Source organism: Urocitellus parryii, chromosome 2 (genome assembly GCF_045843805.1).
Source record: "Urocitellus parryii isolate mUroPar1 chromosome 2, mUroPar1.hap1, whole genome shotgun sequence".
NCBI classification, from domain to species: Eukaryota; Metazoa; Chordata; class Mammalia; order Rodentia; family Sciuridae; genus Urocitellus; species Urocitellus parryii.
The window spans coordinates 160,482,166-160,502,526 of record NC_135532.1 but is presented as its reverse complement, the minus strand read 5'-3'; the positions used below and the strand labels follow the sequence as shown (position 1 = coordinate 160,502,526).

At 39.3% G+C, this 20,361-nt stretch overlaps 1 protein-coding gene across 1 annotated transcript in view; it reads right to left on the bottom strand.

Annotated features, from left to right (window-relative positions):
- Nucleotides 1-9,730: 9,730 nt before the first annotated feature.
- Nucleotides 9,731-20,361, bottom strand: part of Plcxd2 (phosphatidylinositol specific phospholipase C X domain containing 2) — a 44,528-nt gene continuing 33,897 nt past the window's right edge. The window contains exon 4 of the mRNA XM_026396466.2: nt 9,731-14,078. Within this exon, the coding sequence (XP_026252251.1) occupies nt 13,919-14,078 (160 nt within the window). The 3' untranslated portion in view covers nt 9,731-13,918. The remainder of the gene's footprint in view (nt 14,079-20,361) is intronic.

Below are 20,361 nucleotides of genomic sequence, written 5' to 3'. Positions count from 1 at the left end.
CTGGCTAAGTAGCTGAGGCTGATGTCAAACATTTGATCCATCTGCCTCAGCCTCCCAAGCTGCTTGGATTACAAGTGTGCACCACTGTGCCCAGCTAATTGCACGATCTTGAGCAAATTAATTGACTTCTGTGTTCTAACTTCCCAACATATAAAAGGAATAACAATGTCTATCAGATCCAGTCAGTCTCAAGAATAATTTCCCTCTTTCTAATATCCAACACATATTAAATGGAAAGAAAAGTTGGATATACTCTCAGGGTCTTCCAAGGTATTTTTGGCTATGAGCCAGATGCTGCATAGAAAGGAGAGGTCAGTACTGTGTGTCTGTCCCTGAGGCAACCTACAGCACCAGGAGAAAATCTGCCCAAAGCATTCAAATGTTCTGAGACCCTTCACCTTCTTTAAATCTGCCTCCATCAATTCTGTTATCGTGGAGCACGTGCTAGGTAACACCCACCCACACATTTAACATTTTACAGGGCTTAATATTTTCATGGAATTCACAGTTTTCCAAAATTCTCTACAACATTCCTGGGAGATAGTCTGGATGTACCCCAAATCGCATGTGAGGTTTGTGTCTCCAATGGCTTCAATTCCTGAATCTAATGTAACTGCTACAGCCACTAAAATTTCCAGCCAGGAACATCTCCCAAGTGGATTCACTTCAGTTCCATAAATGATTGACCAAACTGCTGTCAAAGGATACCTTGTCTCATTCATGGCCCACCCCATTCCCTAAAAGGAGTTTAGAAAAATAGGGCCTCCTATCACTGGGCTCCTAAGTAATAAGAACCAGAAAACCATTCCATGGACCTGACAAGTCAATGTGGTGACAATATGACCACATTTCTGCAATTAGAGGAGTTATATTCAGACTTGAAGAATATTATTTTTGTGTTTATTAAAAACAGTATTTCGAGAATGTATAGGGTTGAAAGGGAAATTTCCATTTTTTTTATGATTACTTCATAACCTTCTCCCTCAAGAACCACTTACTACTTTGTTCCATGTAGTACAGACCTCCAGTAATGGGGGGATGCTCTCTCCAAAGCCACAAGCTCTTGTGCTTGAGGTGATATCAGGTATCAGATTTGTGCATGAACCTTGCTCATGTTTATTAATCATTGAGTTGGGAGGGTCCTTACAGTGCTTACTACTCTAGGTAGGATAAAAACTTACCTGGTTAGAAGAGAATATGGATCACATGTTTGAAGAAAGCTGTCTTCTGCTACATATGTCTAGTCGGTTTAGGGACCTCAGTGGTCCTCCACTAAAGGTAGGAAATAGCTTTGTGTCAGTAAATCATTGACGTGGCTGCCTGCATGTGATAAGCTTAGGTAAACAGGCTTGATTCTGCTCCAGTAATTTCAGGACTTTTAACTCCCTAGGTTCCAAAGCAGAAAAATGCACATGGCTTTCCTGGAGATTCTATCTCTTGAGCTCAACAGACTTCTGAACAGATAGTATGTTCCTCAGAAATACATGCACACTGTCCTCACTGGTATATCTTGAAAGTAGAAAGAATTCATGCAATCAGAATTCTGGAAGAGAGCCATTTCTCTGGACCCACCATCCATGGAAAAATTTCAATATATCCCAAATATGATTTCGTGTATCGAAAGATAAAAAGAAACCTCCCAACTTTTTGAAATTTGTAGAACACCAACCACATTCAGGGGAGAGAGAAGATGGAAAGAAACATAGCCTAATTTCCAGAATCTGCTGACAGACAAATGATTGAATTCTCCTGATACACAAGCTCAGCCAGCCTATCTCCTTCAGTAGATCATTGCCAGAGACCCTCCAGTTAGTTACAAGGCTAAACAAGGTACTTCTTTTGTAAATGAGCAGACAAATCACCTACCTTGGTTGCTGCTTTTCAATCCAGATTCTCCTCTAGCTTTCCTCTTGACTCAGCAGTGGTGATCCACAGCTATTTCAACCTGGAGAGTATGGGACTCTTCCCCAAGCAAGGCGCTCACCACACTTACTTCTCGCTCTGTCTGGCTCCTGCAGGCAGTGGCCACAGGCAGCAGCTTGCTTGCAGTCAGGTATGTTGACAGATGTGAAGGAGGGAGTCTGCGCTGGTTTCAGCTGCAGGCCCAGCCAATCATTACACACCAGCCAAGTTCCTAGTCCTGCTCAAATCTGACCAGAAAGCTGAGAGTCACAATCAGAGAGCAGGACTAATCAGGGCAGGAAGCAGAGACTGATAGCTACTGACTGACTATCCAGCAAAGTAGTTGCCTTGAAACTGGATCTGTCAACTGGACAAGAAGCCCTAACACTAATTTACATAAGAGATGAAAATTTTATTCCCTCATATTTTAGCAGTCTCAGAAGGGAATTTGGAGGTCACTGTATCAAGTCTCCGATTTAATAATAAAGTTTCTTTGGTTTAATTCATGTCTGATGAGAACCACCTAGCAGTTCTTTGACTAAATACGGTTGCATTTATTACATATTTCATATATAGGACCACAAATCCTCAGGTTAACCTTGGGGTTTTATTCTTATTTTTTGATTGAGGGAACAGGGACTCAAAGGGGTGATGGTCATACAACTACTATATACTGACACTGGGCTAAAACTCAGGGCTGCTTTAACACCAGTGCCTGCAACAGTGAACTTTCGAGCATGTTCAGTGGTAGGTTGAATAATAGCTACCCAAAGATGAGCATGATCAAGATGACTTCCAGAACCTGTGAATATGTTACTTTACATGGTAGAAGTGACTTTGTAGATGTAATTAAGTTAAGGATCTTGAGATGGGAAATTATCCTGCATTATTCAGTTTTGTCCTTATAAGAGGGTAAGAATCAGAGACAATGTGGTGACAAACGCTGAGTCAGAGATTGAAAATGCTTCAGTGCTAGCTTGGGAGATGGAAGAAGGGACCACAAGACCACAAGACAAAGAATGCCAATAGACTCTAGACGCTGAAAAATCAAGGAAATGGATTGTCTAGGACTTTCAGAAGGAGCAAGCTCTAATGACTCATTTTAGATTTCTGACTCCAGACTGCAAGGTAATGGATTTGTGCTGTTGTGAGTTATCAAGTTTGCAGTGGTTTGTTTCAGCAACAATAGGTAACTAATACACACTCCCTCAGAAATAGTTTTCATGGTGGTGAACACACTATCTCACTTAGCATTCATTCCACATAAAGCCAAGCTCCACATTACTGAAATGGCAACTTGTTACCCTACTTCTTCACTGCACATAATGCACGTAGGGAGGCAGTTGGAAATGGTGGGGAATGACACTGAAAAGGAACTCAGAGTCTAGATTTTAGATTCTAGTCTCAGCTCTGCCTTAGTGTAGGATGGCCTTATGCCTTAGCCTAAGCAACTCCATTTTAAAACTCTAGTTTGAGACCTGAAGTCTCACCAGGCACACCTACAGAGCCCTCTAGTATGGCCCTCAGGCACAAACAAGTCACTTCTCCCCATCCTGACGAGCTCACAGTAAAGTCTCTGTCATGTTGACCTTGCCCAATAAGGGGGAAAGGCAAGGAAATCAGGTTAGGGACCATCAGACCAGATGTTTTAACCCTAGGGCAAATGACGTCACTGAGAAATCCAGTGGCAGCTGATAGTGATTGAAAAGGTGGTCAGAAGCCCCCAAATTTAGTATAAATGTTGGAGTAAATGAACAGATATTCAGCCAGCCAACACTGATGCACACAAGCCTGAGAGCCTGATGAGGATCCAGAATGACATCCCAACTCTTCTCATCTGCCCAATCCTCTGTGTTGTTCTCAGGGCTCTCAAACTCTACAGCAGCCTCTTGACTCTGGTGAGAAAAGGACTTCTCCCTATGACCCTGTCTTCAGTCAGCTGTCAGCTCCACCCCAGGAGAAGCCTGCCTTGGTTCCTGACCTGATCCCCATGGTCTGAGTGAGTGTCCATCTGCTACATTTAGAGCCTAAGGCTTGAGAATTTTGATCTGACCTTTGAGCTTATCATGCAGAGGAAATGTCTGTCACGAACCTGTCGTGATTAAGTGTGTTTACAGTGTTCAGAATTGTTTGCTGTGAATTGATTATGTCTATTGCAGTGCCTAGCATTAAAGATTGTCATTTTCTTGATTAAGAACCTATAGAGTGAACTTGTATTGAGTGATCTGAGTGAATAAAGCATTGAAAAGGGCAGAAGCGTGTGGACATTTTTATTTCTCCCCCCTCAACTGCATAAGTGGCACCTTTTGCCCATCGAGACACTTAGCCAGTCAGTTCTTCATGAGCTTTCAGATTTTTCTCCTGTAATGGTAGTGCCTAGCACAAATGTTCTTTGATCCTTTCTACATCTAAAGTCATAAAACTTTAAAATCATAGTCATGTAACATTTGAATATATTCAAAGATATTCTTGTCACTTTTCTCCCACATTTTCCTGTTCCAACACCCCCCATTTCTCATGTAACATGACCTCTGGGCCCTTCCCTCCCTCAGTTGCCTTCCTCTGGGAAAGCTCCATTTCACTTCAAAATTTGGTGCTCAGATCTGCTTTTGATATTATTCCTGAGCCATTCTTTCTTCCCTTGCTCTTTGAACACACTCTCTTATAAGATTCCACCTAACTATTCCTTGGAAGCGTTTGGATTTGGCTTAGTCTTTTCTTCTTATCTTGTCTTGCCTGGCCTTGCCTCTTAAAAGAGAGCACCTATAGTGAACAAATCCATATGTCTTAATTTTTTTTAAGTCAGAAGGACCAAGTCTATCCAGCATACCTTAAATTAACCATTGTTTCTTTCTTAAATGATAATTCATAGACACGTGAAAGAGAGTGGTTTATAACAATTTAGGATCACAAATTTCTCTAAGAAATTCAATGAAAGCTATAGAAAGCTATACACACATTTTTTTGAGTGTACACTATATAAGATTTTCTGCGTCATTTCAAGGCATGCTAGCTGACCTGAAGCACCACCTTGTGCATTCTACACCCACAAGGTCCTTGTTTAGTGGAAGCTTTTCAAAAATCAGTCTAACACTTTCTTCTTACACTTCATGGAGGTCTTAAAAAGGAGACCCACTGGGCCTGGATTGAGTGAACTTCCAGTAAGAATCAGGGCAGGAACGTCTTTAGGCTAAAAAGCAGCTAAGTTCTTAGGTTAAACAAAGAACAGCTTTCAGTGGCCTCCTTCTACACTAAGAGCTTTGCTTCTTAGGACCTTTCTCTGCAGGATAAATCCTGTTCTTTAGATGCTTGGCCCCTTAGATTAAAGCCATCTGACTGCCTAAGACTTCTCTCAATCACATGATGCTACTGGACAGAGGCTGACACTTCTGTGTCCTCCCAACCACCCCATGCTATCCCCAAACACTGCCCAGCTGTGAAAACACCCTGGTCTGACTTGTGCTTTTGTTTTTTGACACTTGTCCAAGCCTTCCTGGGTGAGGCACATGAGCTTTGTCCACTGTCCCTCCCTTGCAACCTCCCACCCTCTCTGAAAATGAAAGGCTTCATGTCTTAAAAATAATAACACTCCTTTGGTCATAGTGAGCAGATTTGCAGAGGGGTAAACAAAAACATACTGCTGATCAGGAAGAATTCCTTTGGAGGAAAAACAAAAAACCACAACAAGATCTAGGACATTCAGGCATCCTAACATCAGGGATTCACAGAAAAGGAATCACTTTCTAAGCTGAAGAACTGGAGTTTGCTCTCTGGTATTCCATGTTTACCCAGAACAGCCGTCTGTGGATAGTCTCCAAGAACTTGATTTCTCTAGTTTAAATTCCTCCATAGGACATGGAGATTATCTGAGCATAGACTTCTGCCAAAAACATGAAGAAAGTTCCCTTATGAAAGAGAGAGATGACTTTCTATCTCAAGTAGTACCTATTTATATATTTAGTGAGCACAGATGTTTACAAAGACAACAACCAAACCCAGTTGTAGGCAAAAATGTGTGGCTGAACCAAGGGTACCCTTCCCCGAAAAATGAGAAGGATCACAAATTTAGGCCATTCCTATAGCTTCTTCATAGTGCACTCATTAAAAATCTTAAATTCATTTTGAAAGGGAATTTTATATCACTACTGAAAACCCAGGACCACTTGCTACAAAGAGAAGATAACCACAAAATAAATACAATATAAACAAATAATACTAAATGATAGATATTATTACCTTTCTCTGTGGAATGATAAATAGGATAGACAAGTTTCATCACTAAATTAAGACTTCCTTCCTAACTAATCAGGATTGATTAAGTGATTAGTGGTCTTGATGCCTAATGTTAAAGATGTGGCCATTTCCACCTCATAAATATCATAAATATCACCAGTGGCATGAATTCCACTTTCTGAGCAATGCATATTTAGTCCGGAAATGTCCTGCCTAACTGAAAACCAAAGTATATTTTTTCATTGACTCCTCCTGAGATAATATCCTAAGAAATTAGAACTCCAGGGATTGGGTCTAGACTTGTCTATTATGAGCATTTCAGATTAGGAAGCTTCCAGAAGTGGTAACCCCCAATAGATACATCATAAGACATTGTCTCCAGAGACTTCCTTATATAAGGTCCAGCTCTTTGCCCCTGACTACCACCCTTTCTCACCTATTGAGAGATAAAGAGAGAGAGAGAGAGAGAGAGAGAGAGAGAGAGAGAGAGAGAGAGAGAGAAAGATAATATGACCCAGTCTAAGCATTCAGTATCTTCTAGTTGCTTTGACCTTCTGCTACACAGCCCCTGTAAATATGCCACACAAAGAATTTTCAATACATTTCTCTTCCACCATCCAAATCTAGCTACTTTATCTCTCATTGATTAGTTCCTGCTAAATCATTCAATGAACACAAATGTTAGCAGCCAATCATGTTTAAAAGATTTTGTTTAGTACTATTTGGAGAAGGTAAGTATAAAATTCCTTCCCTTAATACTAATAGCTACTCTTGAAAATTTACTATGTACCATGATTTGTGCTAAAATGCTTTCCACACATTTCCTTATTTAGTTTTGTAGCTCTCTTATTTGGCTTAACACCTTCATAGCAGACATTTAATAACCCTATGTTCTATAAACATAGAGATACAGAGATAATTTGCTTTAAGGTCACATGGCCAGAATATGATGCAGTTGGAATAGAAATCTGGGTCTGTGCATGTTTATAACTTTGTAGTAATCTGATAAATCAATCTGTGATTAGATATTGAAGACTTCCTACATAATGCAAGAGCTCCATTATCATAGCAGCAATATATTAACCACAGTGTATGTTGAGAAATTGAGGCAGGACAGCAATATCTCTGCAATTAAATCACACAGGTTATACCTACTCTGCTTATGTTTGGACCCAACCAGTTTTTAGTAGTAAGTCACTAAAATATATACTATTTTAGTGACTTACTACTAAAAACTAAATTGGAATCACTGAACGTGGTGCTTATTAAAACCAACCAGAGGAATTAGAGTTACTAAACAATAAATACAGGCAGAAAATTCTGACTGTGACTATGTTCTAAATTGCTATGAACTTAAACACATGTATCATTACTCCTAATCACCTGTTCCAACATTCAACCATATCAAATAAATGATTACTTAGAATTAATTGAATCTCTGTTAAATCCATAGAAAGGACATTCACAATAATCCATTATTTTGTAACAGATAAGGCAAAATAAAAAAAAAACCTGAAAGTGCATTTAGATATTCTGTAAAAAATAATTAGGAATGAGAAAAATGTGGGACATTGCAACATAAATTGAAGGTCCACTTTTATTTACTCATCGTGTGCACAAATCATCTCTTGAATTGCTCTACTTCTGGGCATCCAGGAATCACTCAGTTTAATGTGCATCAGAGAAGGCAGTAGCATGAGAATATGGATGTCAATAAGAACTGGTCTAAAACTAGTACAAGTAACTGAAGTGCTCTAAGGATAAAGCTTGAAGAAAGCATGGATGATGTGGTTATGTACATGTTTCACACACTGCTCATCTTGGGAACTGTGGGCATATTTAGCTAAACCCAACATGTTCTAGGCAGAGCTGAAAGGATGTTCATCTAATATTTGCATAATGAGCTATTTTACTGACACTGAGTCTGTAGCTCTTTAAAATAAAATTTGGAGTGAATCCAATAATACAATGTTCATTAAAACAAAGGAAACATGCCTGTCAAAATTTTGATGTTTAATATTTATTATTAGTTATAAGCCTATTTATGTCATTCAAATCAAGTACAAGGAAACACATCATGTCATCATATCCCTTGACATTTTTTTTTCACAGTTAAAATGAGGTATTTTGGCTTTACAATGTTCTAGGTTGAATTACACAGTTTAATCAAGGTAACAAGAAGAGATATATTTGAACAATTATTTCCTAGAGGGGAAAAAAGCCAAGTGAATGTGTACAAATAAGATAATTAAGCCATAAAACACATTTCAGAGTATCAAGGAGCATATATGCAAAATTTTAATCCTAAAGCCTTAAAATTGGTACAATTTATTATTATTTTAACTTAACAAACATGCACTGTAGTGTAAAACAAGTAATAGAGGAGAAAATATAATATCTATTAGAGCATTTATCAGATCCATAAATTATCTGAATTGATCAAGACTTATTTTCACTATGACAATTTCGGTATTTTTTTAATTGCTGATCAGTGAGGTTAAGTATTATAGTTGGCATATACACAATACAAATAATGCATACACAATCTGTGTTTAACACTTACTAATACTGGGTTGTAAATTAGTAAGTATAATAGCAGCAAGGTAATATTTCTAGAATAGGTTCTAAGATTTATCATGTCGGTACTACAGATTCATAACTGAAGTGTTATTAGTGCTATAAACTAATAACAATGTAAAATTTCAAATGTACAGAACTACCAAAGATCTATATTTGCCTTTTCAAAGTGCTGTGCTTTTTATTAAGCTTAAAGCTTGTGAGCAAGCCTGTGCTATTTGAACAAAGTGTTGGTCCCAAGTTCTGGACTAAAATCAAGTATCATTCTAATGATTGGGTAGGGCTGGGGGACAGAATTATGCACTGAAAACAATTAAGAAGAAAAACCTCACTGTGATAGAGTGTGCTGGTCATCACTGTATATATGTATGTGCTTTTGCCAGCATCCTGTAATGAAGAGTGATTGGCAGGTGATGGAGGATGCCCAGAAGACAAGAGGACAAAGTGGTATTCTATGAAGAAGAGAGGAAAGTATCACACAGAAAAGTACCTCTAGCCTGCTGATGAAATTGCCTCAACAGACTGTGGAATTGAACTACCAGAAAAGGGAAGGGAAATATTTTATCTAAATCATTTGATTTAGAAATGAGTTTGAAAAGTCCTAAGTAGAACAAGTTTTGTTGAAGATGCTAAAACACTATATCTAAAGCAGGATAGCATTATCTCAGAGTATTTTTTACAGTATCTAACACTGTGCTATTTTAAGAAAATCAATAGCATTTTGTAGTGTGTATTTCCAAGCTAGGGCTAGTTCAGAAATACAGTGCTGTTGGTATGCTGTTTCTAGCAGGAAGCTGGGAATCCAAAGGTTAAGGAGATAAGGTGTCTCTTGGGGGCAGTAAAGAGCTGATCAGAATCTTCTGGTATTAAGGGTAAAGTTTCCAGGTAAACCTCTTATCATTTAATCATTGCACTCCTGTGTTTCCCAGGGCAATATTTTTGAATGACAAGCTATGGTGGCAAACATCAGGATCCAGCCTGCAACAGAGGATCAAAATATACTGGAAAGTGAGTGGAATTTCAATGGGCAACCATATTCTTCTGTGCCATACCAAATTTCCTCTTGGCCTAACAAGACTATTTAGCATATATGGAGAAAGCCCACCTCTCAGAAACCCATAAGCATGTTGGAAGGTTTTTTGAGCCCTACATATTTCATTACACATAATACAGAAGGTGCCATTCCCAGTCAAGTTCTGTCAACCTACACCACACTTTTTTAGGAAGTGAGCCCACGTTGGATTCTCTATACACATACATAGAAAGAAGAATTACCACAACTGTACATCCCCTGAGTAAAAGGCATTTAATCTAAACATAGGGATCTTATATTTTCAGGAACCAGTCACCAAGGTTTTCCAAACACTCATCACTAGGTAGCAGACTGCATCTTTATTACAGATGAAAGAACTAGGGACAATTTTGCACAGGGTTGCTTGCTCAGCTAAGGGAGTGGAGTCTTATGGCAGTGTCTCATTCATTAGCCAATTCTGTTTCCCAGAACCTAACAGGCAATGAAGAACACTGCAAAACTTCTCCTCTGGCAGGAATGCAATCTGCAATATCCTGATTTTGTGTAAGCCCTTTTTCTTCCTAAGAAAGGTGCTCTATTACATTGTCCTCTTGGACAGAAACATAATTTTTTATGTAAATATGAGGTCATGCAAGAAGAAACTATAAAATAGTTAAGATATAGCATCACCTGGGCTCAGATCTTGTGCTTTTCTTTGCATTTATTTAAAACTTGGATTTTGAACTGTGGCTTAACTTCAAAAATTCAGGACTCTGGACTCAGCACTAAGGAAAATGACTAAACAGTTATTATTGAGTCAAATGCAGCAGATATAAAAAAAATCTTGCATGACCCTCTTTCATCTGCCATTAATAAAAAACTTTAATCCTCAATAACTTATCATTTTATTCCATCAATCCTATCTTGACCTCTCTCTCCAGTCTTCAGAATATCTTCTCTTTCCATGACACCACATGGTACCTCTAATAAGCTAAAAGTCCAAGCCTTTAAAACACTATTTTCACTGATTTGAAATCTGTGATGGTCCCTTTGCCACAAAATCATGGAAATGTGATGGTGTTGGAATGGTCGATGGAGCTCATGAAAAAAAAAACAGTTATATTTCGGAGTAAATAGGACTCCAAATTCTGTGAGATTAATTCCTCATTGGCTTAATCAAGTAGCTGTTTAGCTGATCTTGAAGTTAAGTCTGAGCAAGTGTGAGAGTCTTTGTTTGATCTTGTTTTGATCACTCAGAACTTGTTGGAACAAGTGATGGGGATGGATCACCATTTTTATGGTTGCAGAATAAGTCATTGACCTAAAGTCTACTTTCTCTCTGTGTCATGTGCCGGAGTTCTCCTGTGTAACCTCATGATCAAGGAACAGAATGCACACATTTTTTTTTTTTTTTTGCAATAAAGTGTGCCTTTTTCTGGGGGCAGAGATTTGAGTATTTACTAAGAAAAAATCCTCCTTCCTCCCAGAACTCTAGTGCAGATTTGCAAAATTCAAGCAAGGCTGGCAACCCAGAGCAGCATGGAGGAGCAAAAGCCAGCATGGGCTCATGCAGAGCTAGGCTTTGTACAAGAAATCTTAGGATTTTTCTGTTCTTCTGTGTCGTGCTCCAAGATTTTTCTCTTAGCATGCAAATACCAAGATGCATTTAAATGTCATAATTCAAGAGAAGTGCAACTATATATTTAAAAATGAAGAAAGAACATCAAGTAAACATTTTACTGGACAGTCAGCAGCCATTGGGTGTTGCTCACCTCCTGTGCAGATACCTGTCAAAACACCTGGACTCATAGCACCAAGCACCTGGACAAAGCTGAGGCTCAAATAAAACAGAGCAGAATAATTCTCCTCTTGCCTCCTTATCTCTTTGTCAAGTACCACAGGGTTAGGAGAGGAAAAATGATCTGGTCCTTAGCAAATGACCAAGAATTAAAAACCAAACCAAAATGGAGCAATAAAAACAAAAATAAACCCCGGAGGTTAAGCTAGGGATTTCAGAGCCAGTCATTAGACTTCAACAGCAGAACTGAGGGAAAATTTAGAAAGTGAGGACACCCACCTTCTTAGGCCCTACAGAATTTGACAATATTATCCTAGAAACCTCTTCAGGGAAGAGTTCAAATACAAGAACAGGGAAAGTTAAACCAGATTTTCCCATAGGCATTCCTGTTGTGATCTTCTTGAGCTGAGGATGCAAAAGGTCAGGGCTTAAGCTGCTTTACAGAAAGTGAAGGCTGGAAGACCAGTAGATGGGGGGACGTAGGTGCTGTTGGTAGCTCACCTAAGATATCCCCCAATACAGGCAATGTGCAAAAAATCTGTGAAATCAAAGGACAGAAATGGGAAACTGCTGGAAGAAGAGTCCAGCAATCTTTATAAATGCCCACATCCATTCCGGATTCCAGGTTTATATTTTCTCTTTAAAAATCCCAAAACTGACACTTCCTTAGGGAGCCCATCAATATAACAGGGCTGAGGGACATCAAAATGAGTGCATCCTGAGGCCCAGTTTTATTTCTGGCTTCTTTCTTTCCAGCTTTCTGCTGGAGGGTCTACTCAAGGATTGAGAGTTCTTCATGACCCATTCCATCTTCTGTCCCTGTGTGTGGTTCGACAGTTGTTCTTGGATCTGGATCACATCTACACATCCACATTGTCCTCAGCAGGTTTAGGGGAGCCAGGACACCTGCCGCAGAATCCAAGTTCACTCACAGACCTGAGATGCACAGTCCTGGTAAGGGGAGGAAGGCTGTGGCAGCGTCTGTTCTGGGCAAGGAAAGGTCAGTTATCTCCTGTGTGAGTGCTCTTGAGGTCAGAAGCACAGCAGATACTTACTCTATAAATAAATAATGAATGAATAAATAAATAAATAAACCAAAACACAAGAGGGCTCTTTATAGATAAGCACCTCTTATCAGTTAAAAAAATTCCCCTCTTGAGTTTCAAAGCCCTCATGCAGTAGTGATAAGTAGGCTCAGAACAACCTGCAGAAAGTAGAGCAATCAGACAAGCACTGGAAAAGTCCCAACACTGGGTATTTCTCACTCGATGACACACAAGTCATCCTAAAGGTCCTCGAGGTAGTCTTGTTTTCCAGGAGTTTTAGAATGGCTCCAAACCCACTTGGAGCTTCCTCCTTTAATGCCAGTGTACTCTCCCATGCATCCTGCGTCAGCCTCCATGGTGTCATGGACAAAGTGCCTTCTACTTGGCACTGTATGCCAATGTGCAGGTCTCAGTCATAAGCAGACAACAATGAAATGCAATTCCAAGGTCTGGCTTGAAGACCCCAATCCAAAGAGGACTTTGCCAAAATGATGCAGGTGTTCACTCGGCAGTTATTTTAGAAAACTACTAGAGAATTAAATCAAAGAAAGATGGCATGCAGCAAACATGCATGTCTATCTCTTGGTGGGCCCTGTACCAAAAAGATCTCCCATCGTTGTTCCTTCCCTTTTAAGAAGGGCCCCCCCATATACTAGAAAGGAATTAATGCTTTAAAACTAGAAAACATTTCTGATATCAAGGGCAGTATGCACTGTTTAACTGAAGAATTCAGGTGACCAGTTACCAACACAAGGTATGCATAAACAGCATGTAGATGAGACACCTTGGTGACAAACAGGTCTTATTCCCTCAGGGAAGTAGTAGAGACATTCGACAACCCTGGAGAGAACTGATGCTTGGCTTCCTGTCCTCCCAGAACAGAACCTCAAGTTGAAGTTAGAGCCAGCCACAGGGCAGTCCAAACCTGCAATAATGAGTCATCCTTTGGACCAGGAATACCTTTCTGGCTTAGCCTTCTCACTGGCTCAAACACAAGACCCTGGAAACCAATAGAGAACTGGATCAATTGAGGGATACTCCATATTCCAATGGACTGGAGACCCTATTTCCATATTCCATTCACTACCTCAAGTCACTGTGGAGTTTCTGACCTTGAGCACATGAAACATGCTTTCTTCCCTTAGACTTAAGCTTTTTAAAAGTCTCATTTGGGAAAAATGCAACTGAAGGCCCTGTAATGTTATCCCAATGGCCCTGTGAGGAAGGAAAAGAAAAAAAGAAGCACTCCTCCTCTTTTCACTACCACTGCCCAGGGGCCACCCCAACAGGAAATTCTTCAAAGAATTCTACCCTGGATCAACAACTTCAACCCTAGGTTAAATAAACAAATCAGCATTTAGCCAAAGCTCTGTCCTCCTGCAGAAGGTCATTCAACTCAATGACGGTTGTGGCAAAGTCCACCAGGTCCACGAAGTCAGACGTGATGATGTTGACACCCATGGCACCAGGCTTCTGAGTTTTCACCCAATCCAGGATGGCGGGAAGATTCCTACACAGAGGAAAGTGTTGGGAGAAGAGAGGAAAGACCGGAGAGTTTAGAAGGACTTCTCCAAAAAAGGAAACACAACATTACCATCAATATAACAAAAGTTATGTTAATAAAGCACAAGCCCCCAGGGCTAAGTCCATTTAAGCTTATATCTCCAGCAAGGATGAAGTTGTCTCTAATCCATCAGAAAATTAAATTTTCCAGGATTTCTTTAATAGAAGAGGAGATTATTTGTCCCAAGCATCAAAGGGATACCCATGTCAACAGGACCTTGAAACATTAAGCTCAAGAGTCTAATTATTGCTGGGTTCTTTGATTTTTTTAATTATAACAAAAACTTCAAACATATGCAACATTGAAAGAATTTTACAGTAAGTAAATATATCCACCACCCATAATTTACCACTAAAATTTTTCTATACTTGCCTGCCACCTATCTATTCATCAACCAACACTATCCTTCCATCAATCCAGCTGTTTTTCACATAGTTGAATGCAAACATTTATACACATCCCCTAAATGCTTCAGCAAAAATATGATTAAATAGGAGTCTCCATGTATTTCCAGTTTTCTTGAAATAAAGATTACATTCAATAAAATGTGCACATCTTAAGTGTGCACTTACTGAGTTTTGACAACCATATATAAATGACCCAAACTCATAACTATATAGAGCATTACCAACACTCCAGAAAGTTCTCACATGCCCTTTCCCAGTCAATTCCTGCTCCATTCCCTCAGAGGCAACAACTTGTATTGATTTTTTTCCATGATAGATGATATTTACCTATTCTAAACTTCATGTTGACCATACAATGTGTATTCTTTTGTATGAGCCTTCTTTTATTCAGCATAATGGTATTCAAACTCATCCATGGCATTGCATGGACCTGTATTTTTTTATTTTGTGGGTTTTTTTTTTTTTTTTTTTTTGCACCAGGGATTGAACTCAGGGCACTCAACCACTGAGCCACATCCACATCCCCAGCCCTATTCTGTATTTTATTCAGAGACAGGGTCTCACTAAGTTGCTTAGCACCTCACTGTTGCTGAGGCTAACTTTGAACTCACGATCCTCCTGCCTCAGCCTCCTGAGCTGCTGGGATTACAGGCATTCGCCACCATGAGTGGAGGAATCTGTATTTTTTATTTCTTAAATACTGCATACTATTTCACAGAATGAACATAACACAGTTTGTCCATTTTTCTATTGATGAATATACGAGCGGTTTCCAATTTTTAGTTGTTATGAATAAAACTGTTATAGGAATTCTTCTACAAGGCTTTTTATGGACATTTGTTTTCATTTTCTCAGCTAAATACCAAGGCATGGGATTACTGTATTATAAGGCTGGTTTACATTTAGCATTATGAGAAACTATAAGACTTGTTCCTAAGAGATTGTGCATGTGGATGCTGCCTCATATCCTTCCTCAAATTTGGTGCTATCTTTTAATTTTAGTCATTCTAGTGAATATGTAGTGACATCTCACAGTGTTATAATTCGCATCTTTCTGATGAATAATGGTGTTGAGCAGTTTGTCATGTGCTTATTGACCATTCATGAAGTAGCTATTCAATTCTTTTACTAACATTTTTCACTTCTTGAACATGTTCAGCTACTGATATTACTTATATGTCCTAGGTTCTAGTCTGTTAGATTTTTTTTTATTATCAACAAAGTATCTTTACTTAAAATGCTTTCAACCAATCTTTATTATATTTCATTCTTTTTTTTGCTTTTTAAAAAAATTTATATATGACAGCGGAATGCATTATAATTCTTATTACACATATAGAGCACAACTTTTCATATCTCTAGTTGTATACACAGTATATTCACACCAATTCGTGTCTTCATACATGTACTTTGGATAATAATGTAAATCACATTCCACCATCATTTATAACCCCATACCCCCCACCTTCTCCTCCAACCCCTCTGCCCTATCTAGAGTTTGTCTATTCCTTCCATGCTCTCTCTCCCTATCAGCCTCCTTGTATCAAAGAAAACATTCGGCATTTGTTTTGGAGGCATTGGCTAATTTCACTTAGCATTATCTTCTCTAACTCCATCCATTTGCCTGCACATGCCATGACTTTATTCTCTTTTATTGTTGAGTAATATTCCATTGACACTTTTTTTTTTATCCATTCGTCTATTGAAGGGCATCTAGGTTGGTTCCACAGTTTAGCTATTGTGAATTGTGCTGCTATAAATAGGAGTCTCCATGTGTTTCCAGTTTTCAGAGGAAAGTGCTGGGAGAAGAGAGGATGCGACTGTGTCTCTGTAGTATGCTGTTTTTAAGCCTTTTGGGTATAGATTGAGGAGAGGGATAGCTGGGTCAAATGGTGATTCCATTTCCAATTTTCCAAGAAATCTCCATGCTTTCCATATTGGCTGCACCAATTTTCAGTCTTACCAGCAACGTATGAGTGTACCTTTTTCCCCACATCCTCATCAACATAATAAAAAATGTTGATAATAAAAAATGTTGCTTGTCTTCATAATAACTGCCATTCTGACTGGAGTGAGATGAAATCTTAGAGTAGTTTTTATTTGCATTTCTCTAATTGCTAGTGATGATAAACATTATTTCATATATTTGTTTATTTTCTCCCATCCTGTAGCTTGCTTTTGTCTCAATGACACATTCAGATGAGTGGAATTCCTTAATTTTGATAGAATCAAACTTACCAATTTGTTCCTTTATAATTTCTGAGATCTAAGAAATCTTCACTTACTCCTCATTCAAAAAGATATCCTATGTTTTCTTCTAAAAGCTTTATGAGTTCAGGTCTAAGGTCCATCTCAGGTTAATTTTTGTGTATAGCATAAAGTAGGAGTCAAAGTTCACTTTTTCCACACAGATAGACAGTTATCCTGTCACTACATGTGGCTTCCTGATAGACTGATATCTAATCAGTTGCCTCATGAACAGTCTGCTGGTGCCATTTTCGAGACCAAAGGCTTCCTATATTTTTGCCCAGAGCTCAGTTTAGTGACATTTAAAACAAAATTCAGTGTGATGGTTTCTACATTAGTAGTAAATGTGAACTACCATGGGCGCTATAGAGGAGAAAGCCGTAAAGTGCACTCATAATTTTTCATCATGATAAAAACAGCTCACTAAATCTTCAATGGGTTGAAAATGACTAGAGGGAGATAGAAACTGGTGCGTACCTTTGGTGAAGGGACCGGAAATTTTTTAGGAAGATTTGCTTTAGGTCAAAAATTGAGAATAAGTGAAGTATTATATTAACTCATCTCTTTCTCTTCTTTTGGTCACACTCTTTGGTTGTCAATTTTTCCCTTCTGTTTCTTTCAGAATACATCTAAAGCCACCCTCTCTCCTTTAGGAATACATCTAACTTCTCAGTCTTCTAGAAAGACAATGTTATTACAGCCTTGGTAGATTTTTTTTTCCCCTTCCCCTCTTGCTTTTCCTCTTACCATGATGCCTATAATCAGTCCTGGATCTCTTCTCTTAATCAGTGGACTCTACTATCAACTCAAATCAATTTACATTTTATATTTTATAGCAGATTATGACTTAATAGACTACCCTCCCAAGAATGCTCCCAGTTTTAGCTGGGATTCTTGAGAATTTAATAATCTCAATATGACCTTAACTTGTTGAATTTTGCTGTCCCTCAGTTTCTTCCTTGTAAAGCAGTGGTAATAATGCTCTCAGACAGATTTGGGGGTAGAGATTAAGTAAGATAATATATATAAAGTGTTTAGTGCAGTACCTGGGATACATTAAGTAGCATGTAAGCAACTGGCAAAAGAAAAAGAATCATGAATAAAAGAGTATAAGGTAGAGATATTTGGGAGCTGGAAATTTTTTAAAAAAGCCTTCAAAAAGTCATCTTTTGTTTTTTAGGCAACAAAATGTTATGATCTGAGTGTTAGGGCTACAAATACTGACCTATTTTGGAACAGAGTTCACAAATATCTAGTGGCCCACGTGAAAAACCTGCTAGTACTCATGATAAGAGGCATTCAGACTTCTTTTCAAAACAAAAGAACAAAACAAAACAAAACAAAACAAAAAAATCCCTAGTCTGTTAAAGTATGAGGTGCAAGTGCCATCTGCTGGCTGTCTTGGGAATGAATAGAATTGAAGGCCTGGATGCAACCCCAGCCAATAGCAGCCAGAGCCAAACCTTGAGGGATCCCTGTTAGTCTGAGCAGAGAAATGTGGGGAGGGTGTGAATCTGGTCTCCAGGAAAAAAGAGCTCTGCGTCCATTGCGGGTCAGTCTTCCCTAAGGCACCGATAAAATAACTGGGATTATGTGTAGAGAAAAGAACATGTAGAATCCACTGGAAAGAGGAGCCACTTTATTTTCTTAACTCCTGGCACTTCCCAGGATGAGAGGCCCATGAACAAGGCTGACAGATATTGCTGACAGCCCCTCAGGCTACAATCCCCTCAGGGTGCAAAACAGTAAGCTAAAAACTTCCCCTTGGCTTTGGGGCTCACTCTAGGACAAGGCTGGTTCCCACTGCCTTCCTGGGTTTCTTTACAACCAGGGATGGCATACCTATTCTATGCCAGGCACTGTGGTAGGCATTTCCAGGTTAGGATAATAATCTTGTGGGGTTCTATTAATCCCTTTTAAATGGTGAGGAAAAACCACAGCCCAGAGAACTTGTCCAAGGCCACACTATTGCCAAGGGACGGCATGAGTTTGCTAAGGTTTCCCTAATAAAATCTATGCTAGGTGGCTTCAACAACTAGAGCATATTTTCTTTTATTCCAGAAGCTGGAAGTCCAAGATCAAGGTGCCAGCAGGTCTGGTCTCTTCTGAGGCCTTTCTGCTTGGTTTGTAGATGACCACCTTCTCACATTTCCTATGCCTGAACACATGCCTGGTGTCTACATTTTCTCTTCCTTTAATGACAACAGTGAGATTGGATTAGGGCCCGTCCTAATTATCTCTATAAAAGGCCCTTCTCCCAATATAGTCACATTCTAAGGAAGCATGGTGACAGCTTCAATATATAAATTTAGGGGTTAAGGGCATAATTCAGACCACAACAGGGACCAATGTAGGCTCCAGTCTCAGGCCCTCTGATTTTAGTCCATGTCACCTTCTTGAGTTCCATGGTTGCTCTATCTTCAAGCTTAGGCAAAACTCATTTTTTTTTTTTTAATTTCAGGGGGAGTGCTAGGAATCTGAATTTTAGATTTCTATGAGTCTGGTGGAAAGTACCATAAAAATTCAGTTTTTGTGGATTCCTTCTAGGGTGATGAACCAAGGTGTATAAGATCTCATGTCCAAAGCTTGCTGAAGGCTTTATTGGGGTCCCATGGGTGGGGGTTATCTACCTGCAGAAAAAACCACCTCTGCATGTGTAGAATAATGCAGCTTGTCTTCTTCTCCTTGGTTTGAGATGATAACCCGTGCCTAGGGTCAGCTGAAGCACCCCTATTCTTTTATATCTTAGGACAGACACTCTGAGTGCTGATGCTCAGGGGAGGGACAGATGTTTGCCCAGTAATTCAGAGGAGATGACAACCACATGCTGTGCTGGCATCTGGGAACACATTCCTGACCAGACCTGCATTTCCTCCTTTGGTTGATGAGCAGGCATAGGAATGCATGATCACACCCATGATATTCTTGTGATGAACAGGGATTAAGATGCCAAAGTATCTTTCCAAGATCAGGGACCTCAGCCTACTACCAGTTGGACAAGAGCTCTGGCACACTGAAAGATCTTGGCCTTAGGCACATGCTACTATCATTACCACCAAACAAGGAGCTTGGGATTCATTTGCAGGCATATTAAAGTGCTAAGAATTAACAAATATAAAAATCATGGTGAAATTGAGGGTTAACAGTTGTAAACAAGGAGATCTGACCAGATTCAGGGACTAAGAAGACAAAAAGCCTGTGGAGCAGAAAAGAACAGGGCAATAAAATGTGCTATATCCATGGCAGTGTGGCACGCTGGAGAGGGTGGTGGTGCAATGACCAGAGTACAAGATGTGTGGGTCACCTAGAGCCACTGGATTCCACCTTAAGTGGGGATGATGAAGTGCTTTAGAGAATGTGTCCTCTGGAGCCTGGCTTGGGTTTAAAAACCAAATGAAGTCACATGCAAAAAAGGCATTTCATACTCAGGAAACAGTAAAAAGATCTAACTTATGCTGATTTTTAAATAGTCCTTCCTCTCTTACTAGTACAGCTTTCTGTACAGATTTTTATTATAGTGATTTTTCACATTTCTAAGTAGAAATGTTCATTCTAGTGTTTTCTGTGAGACTGAG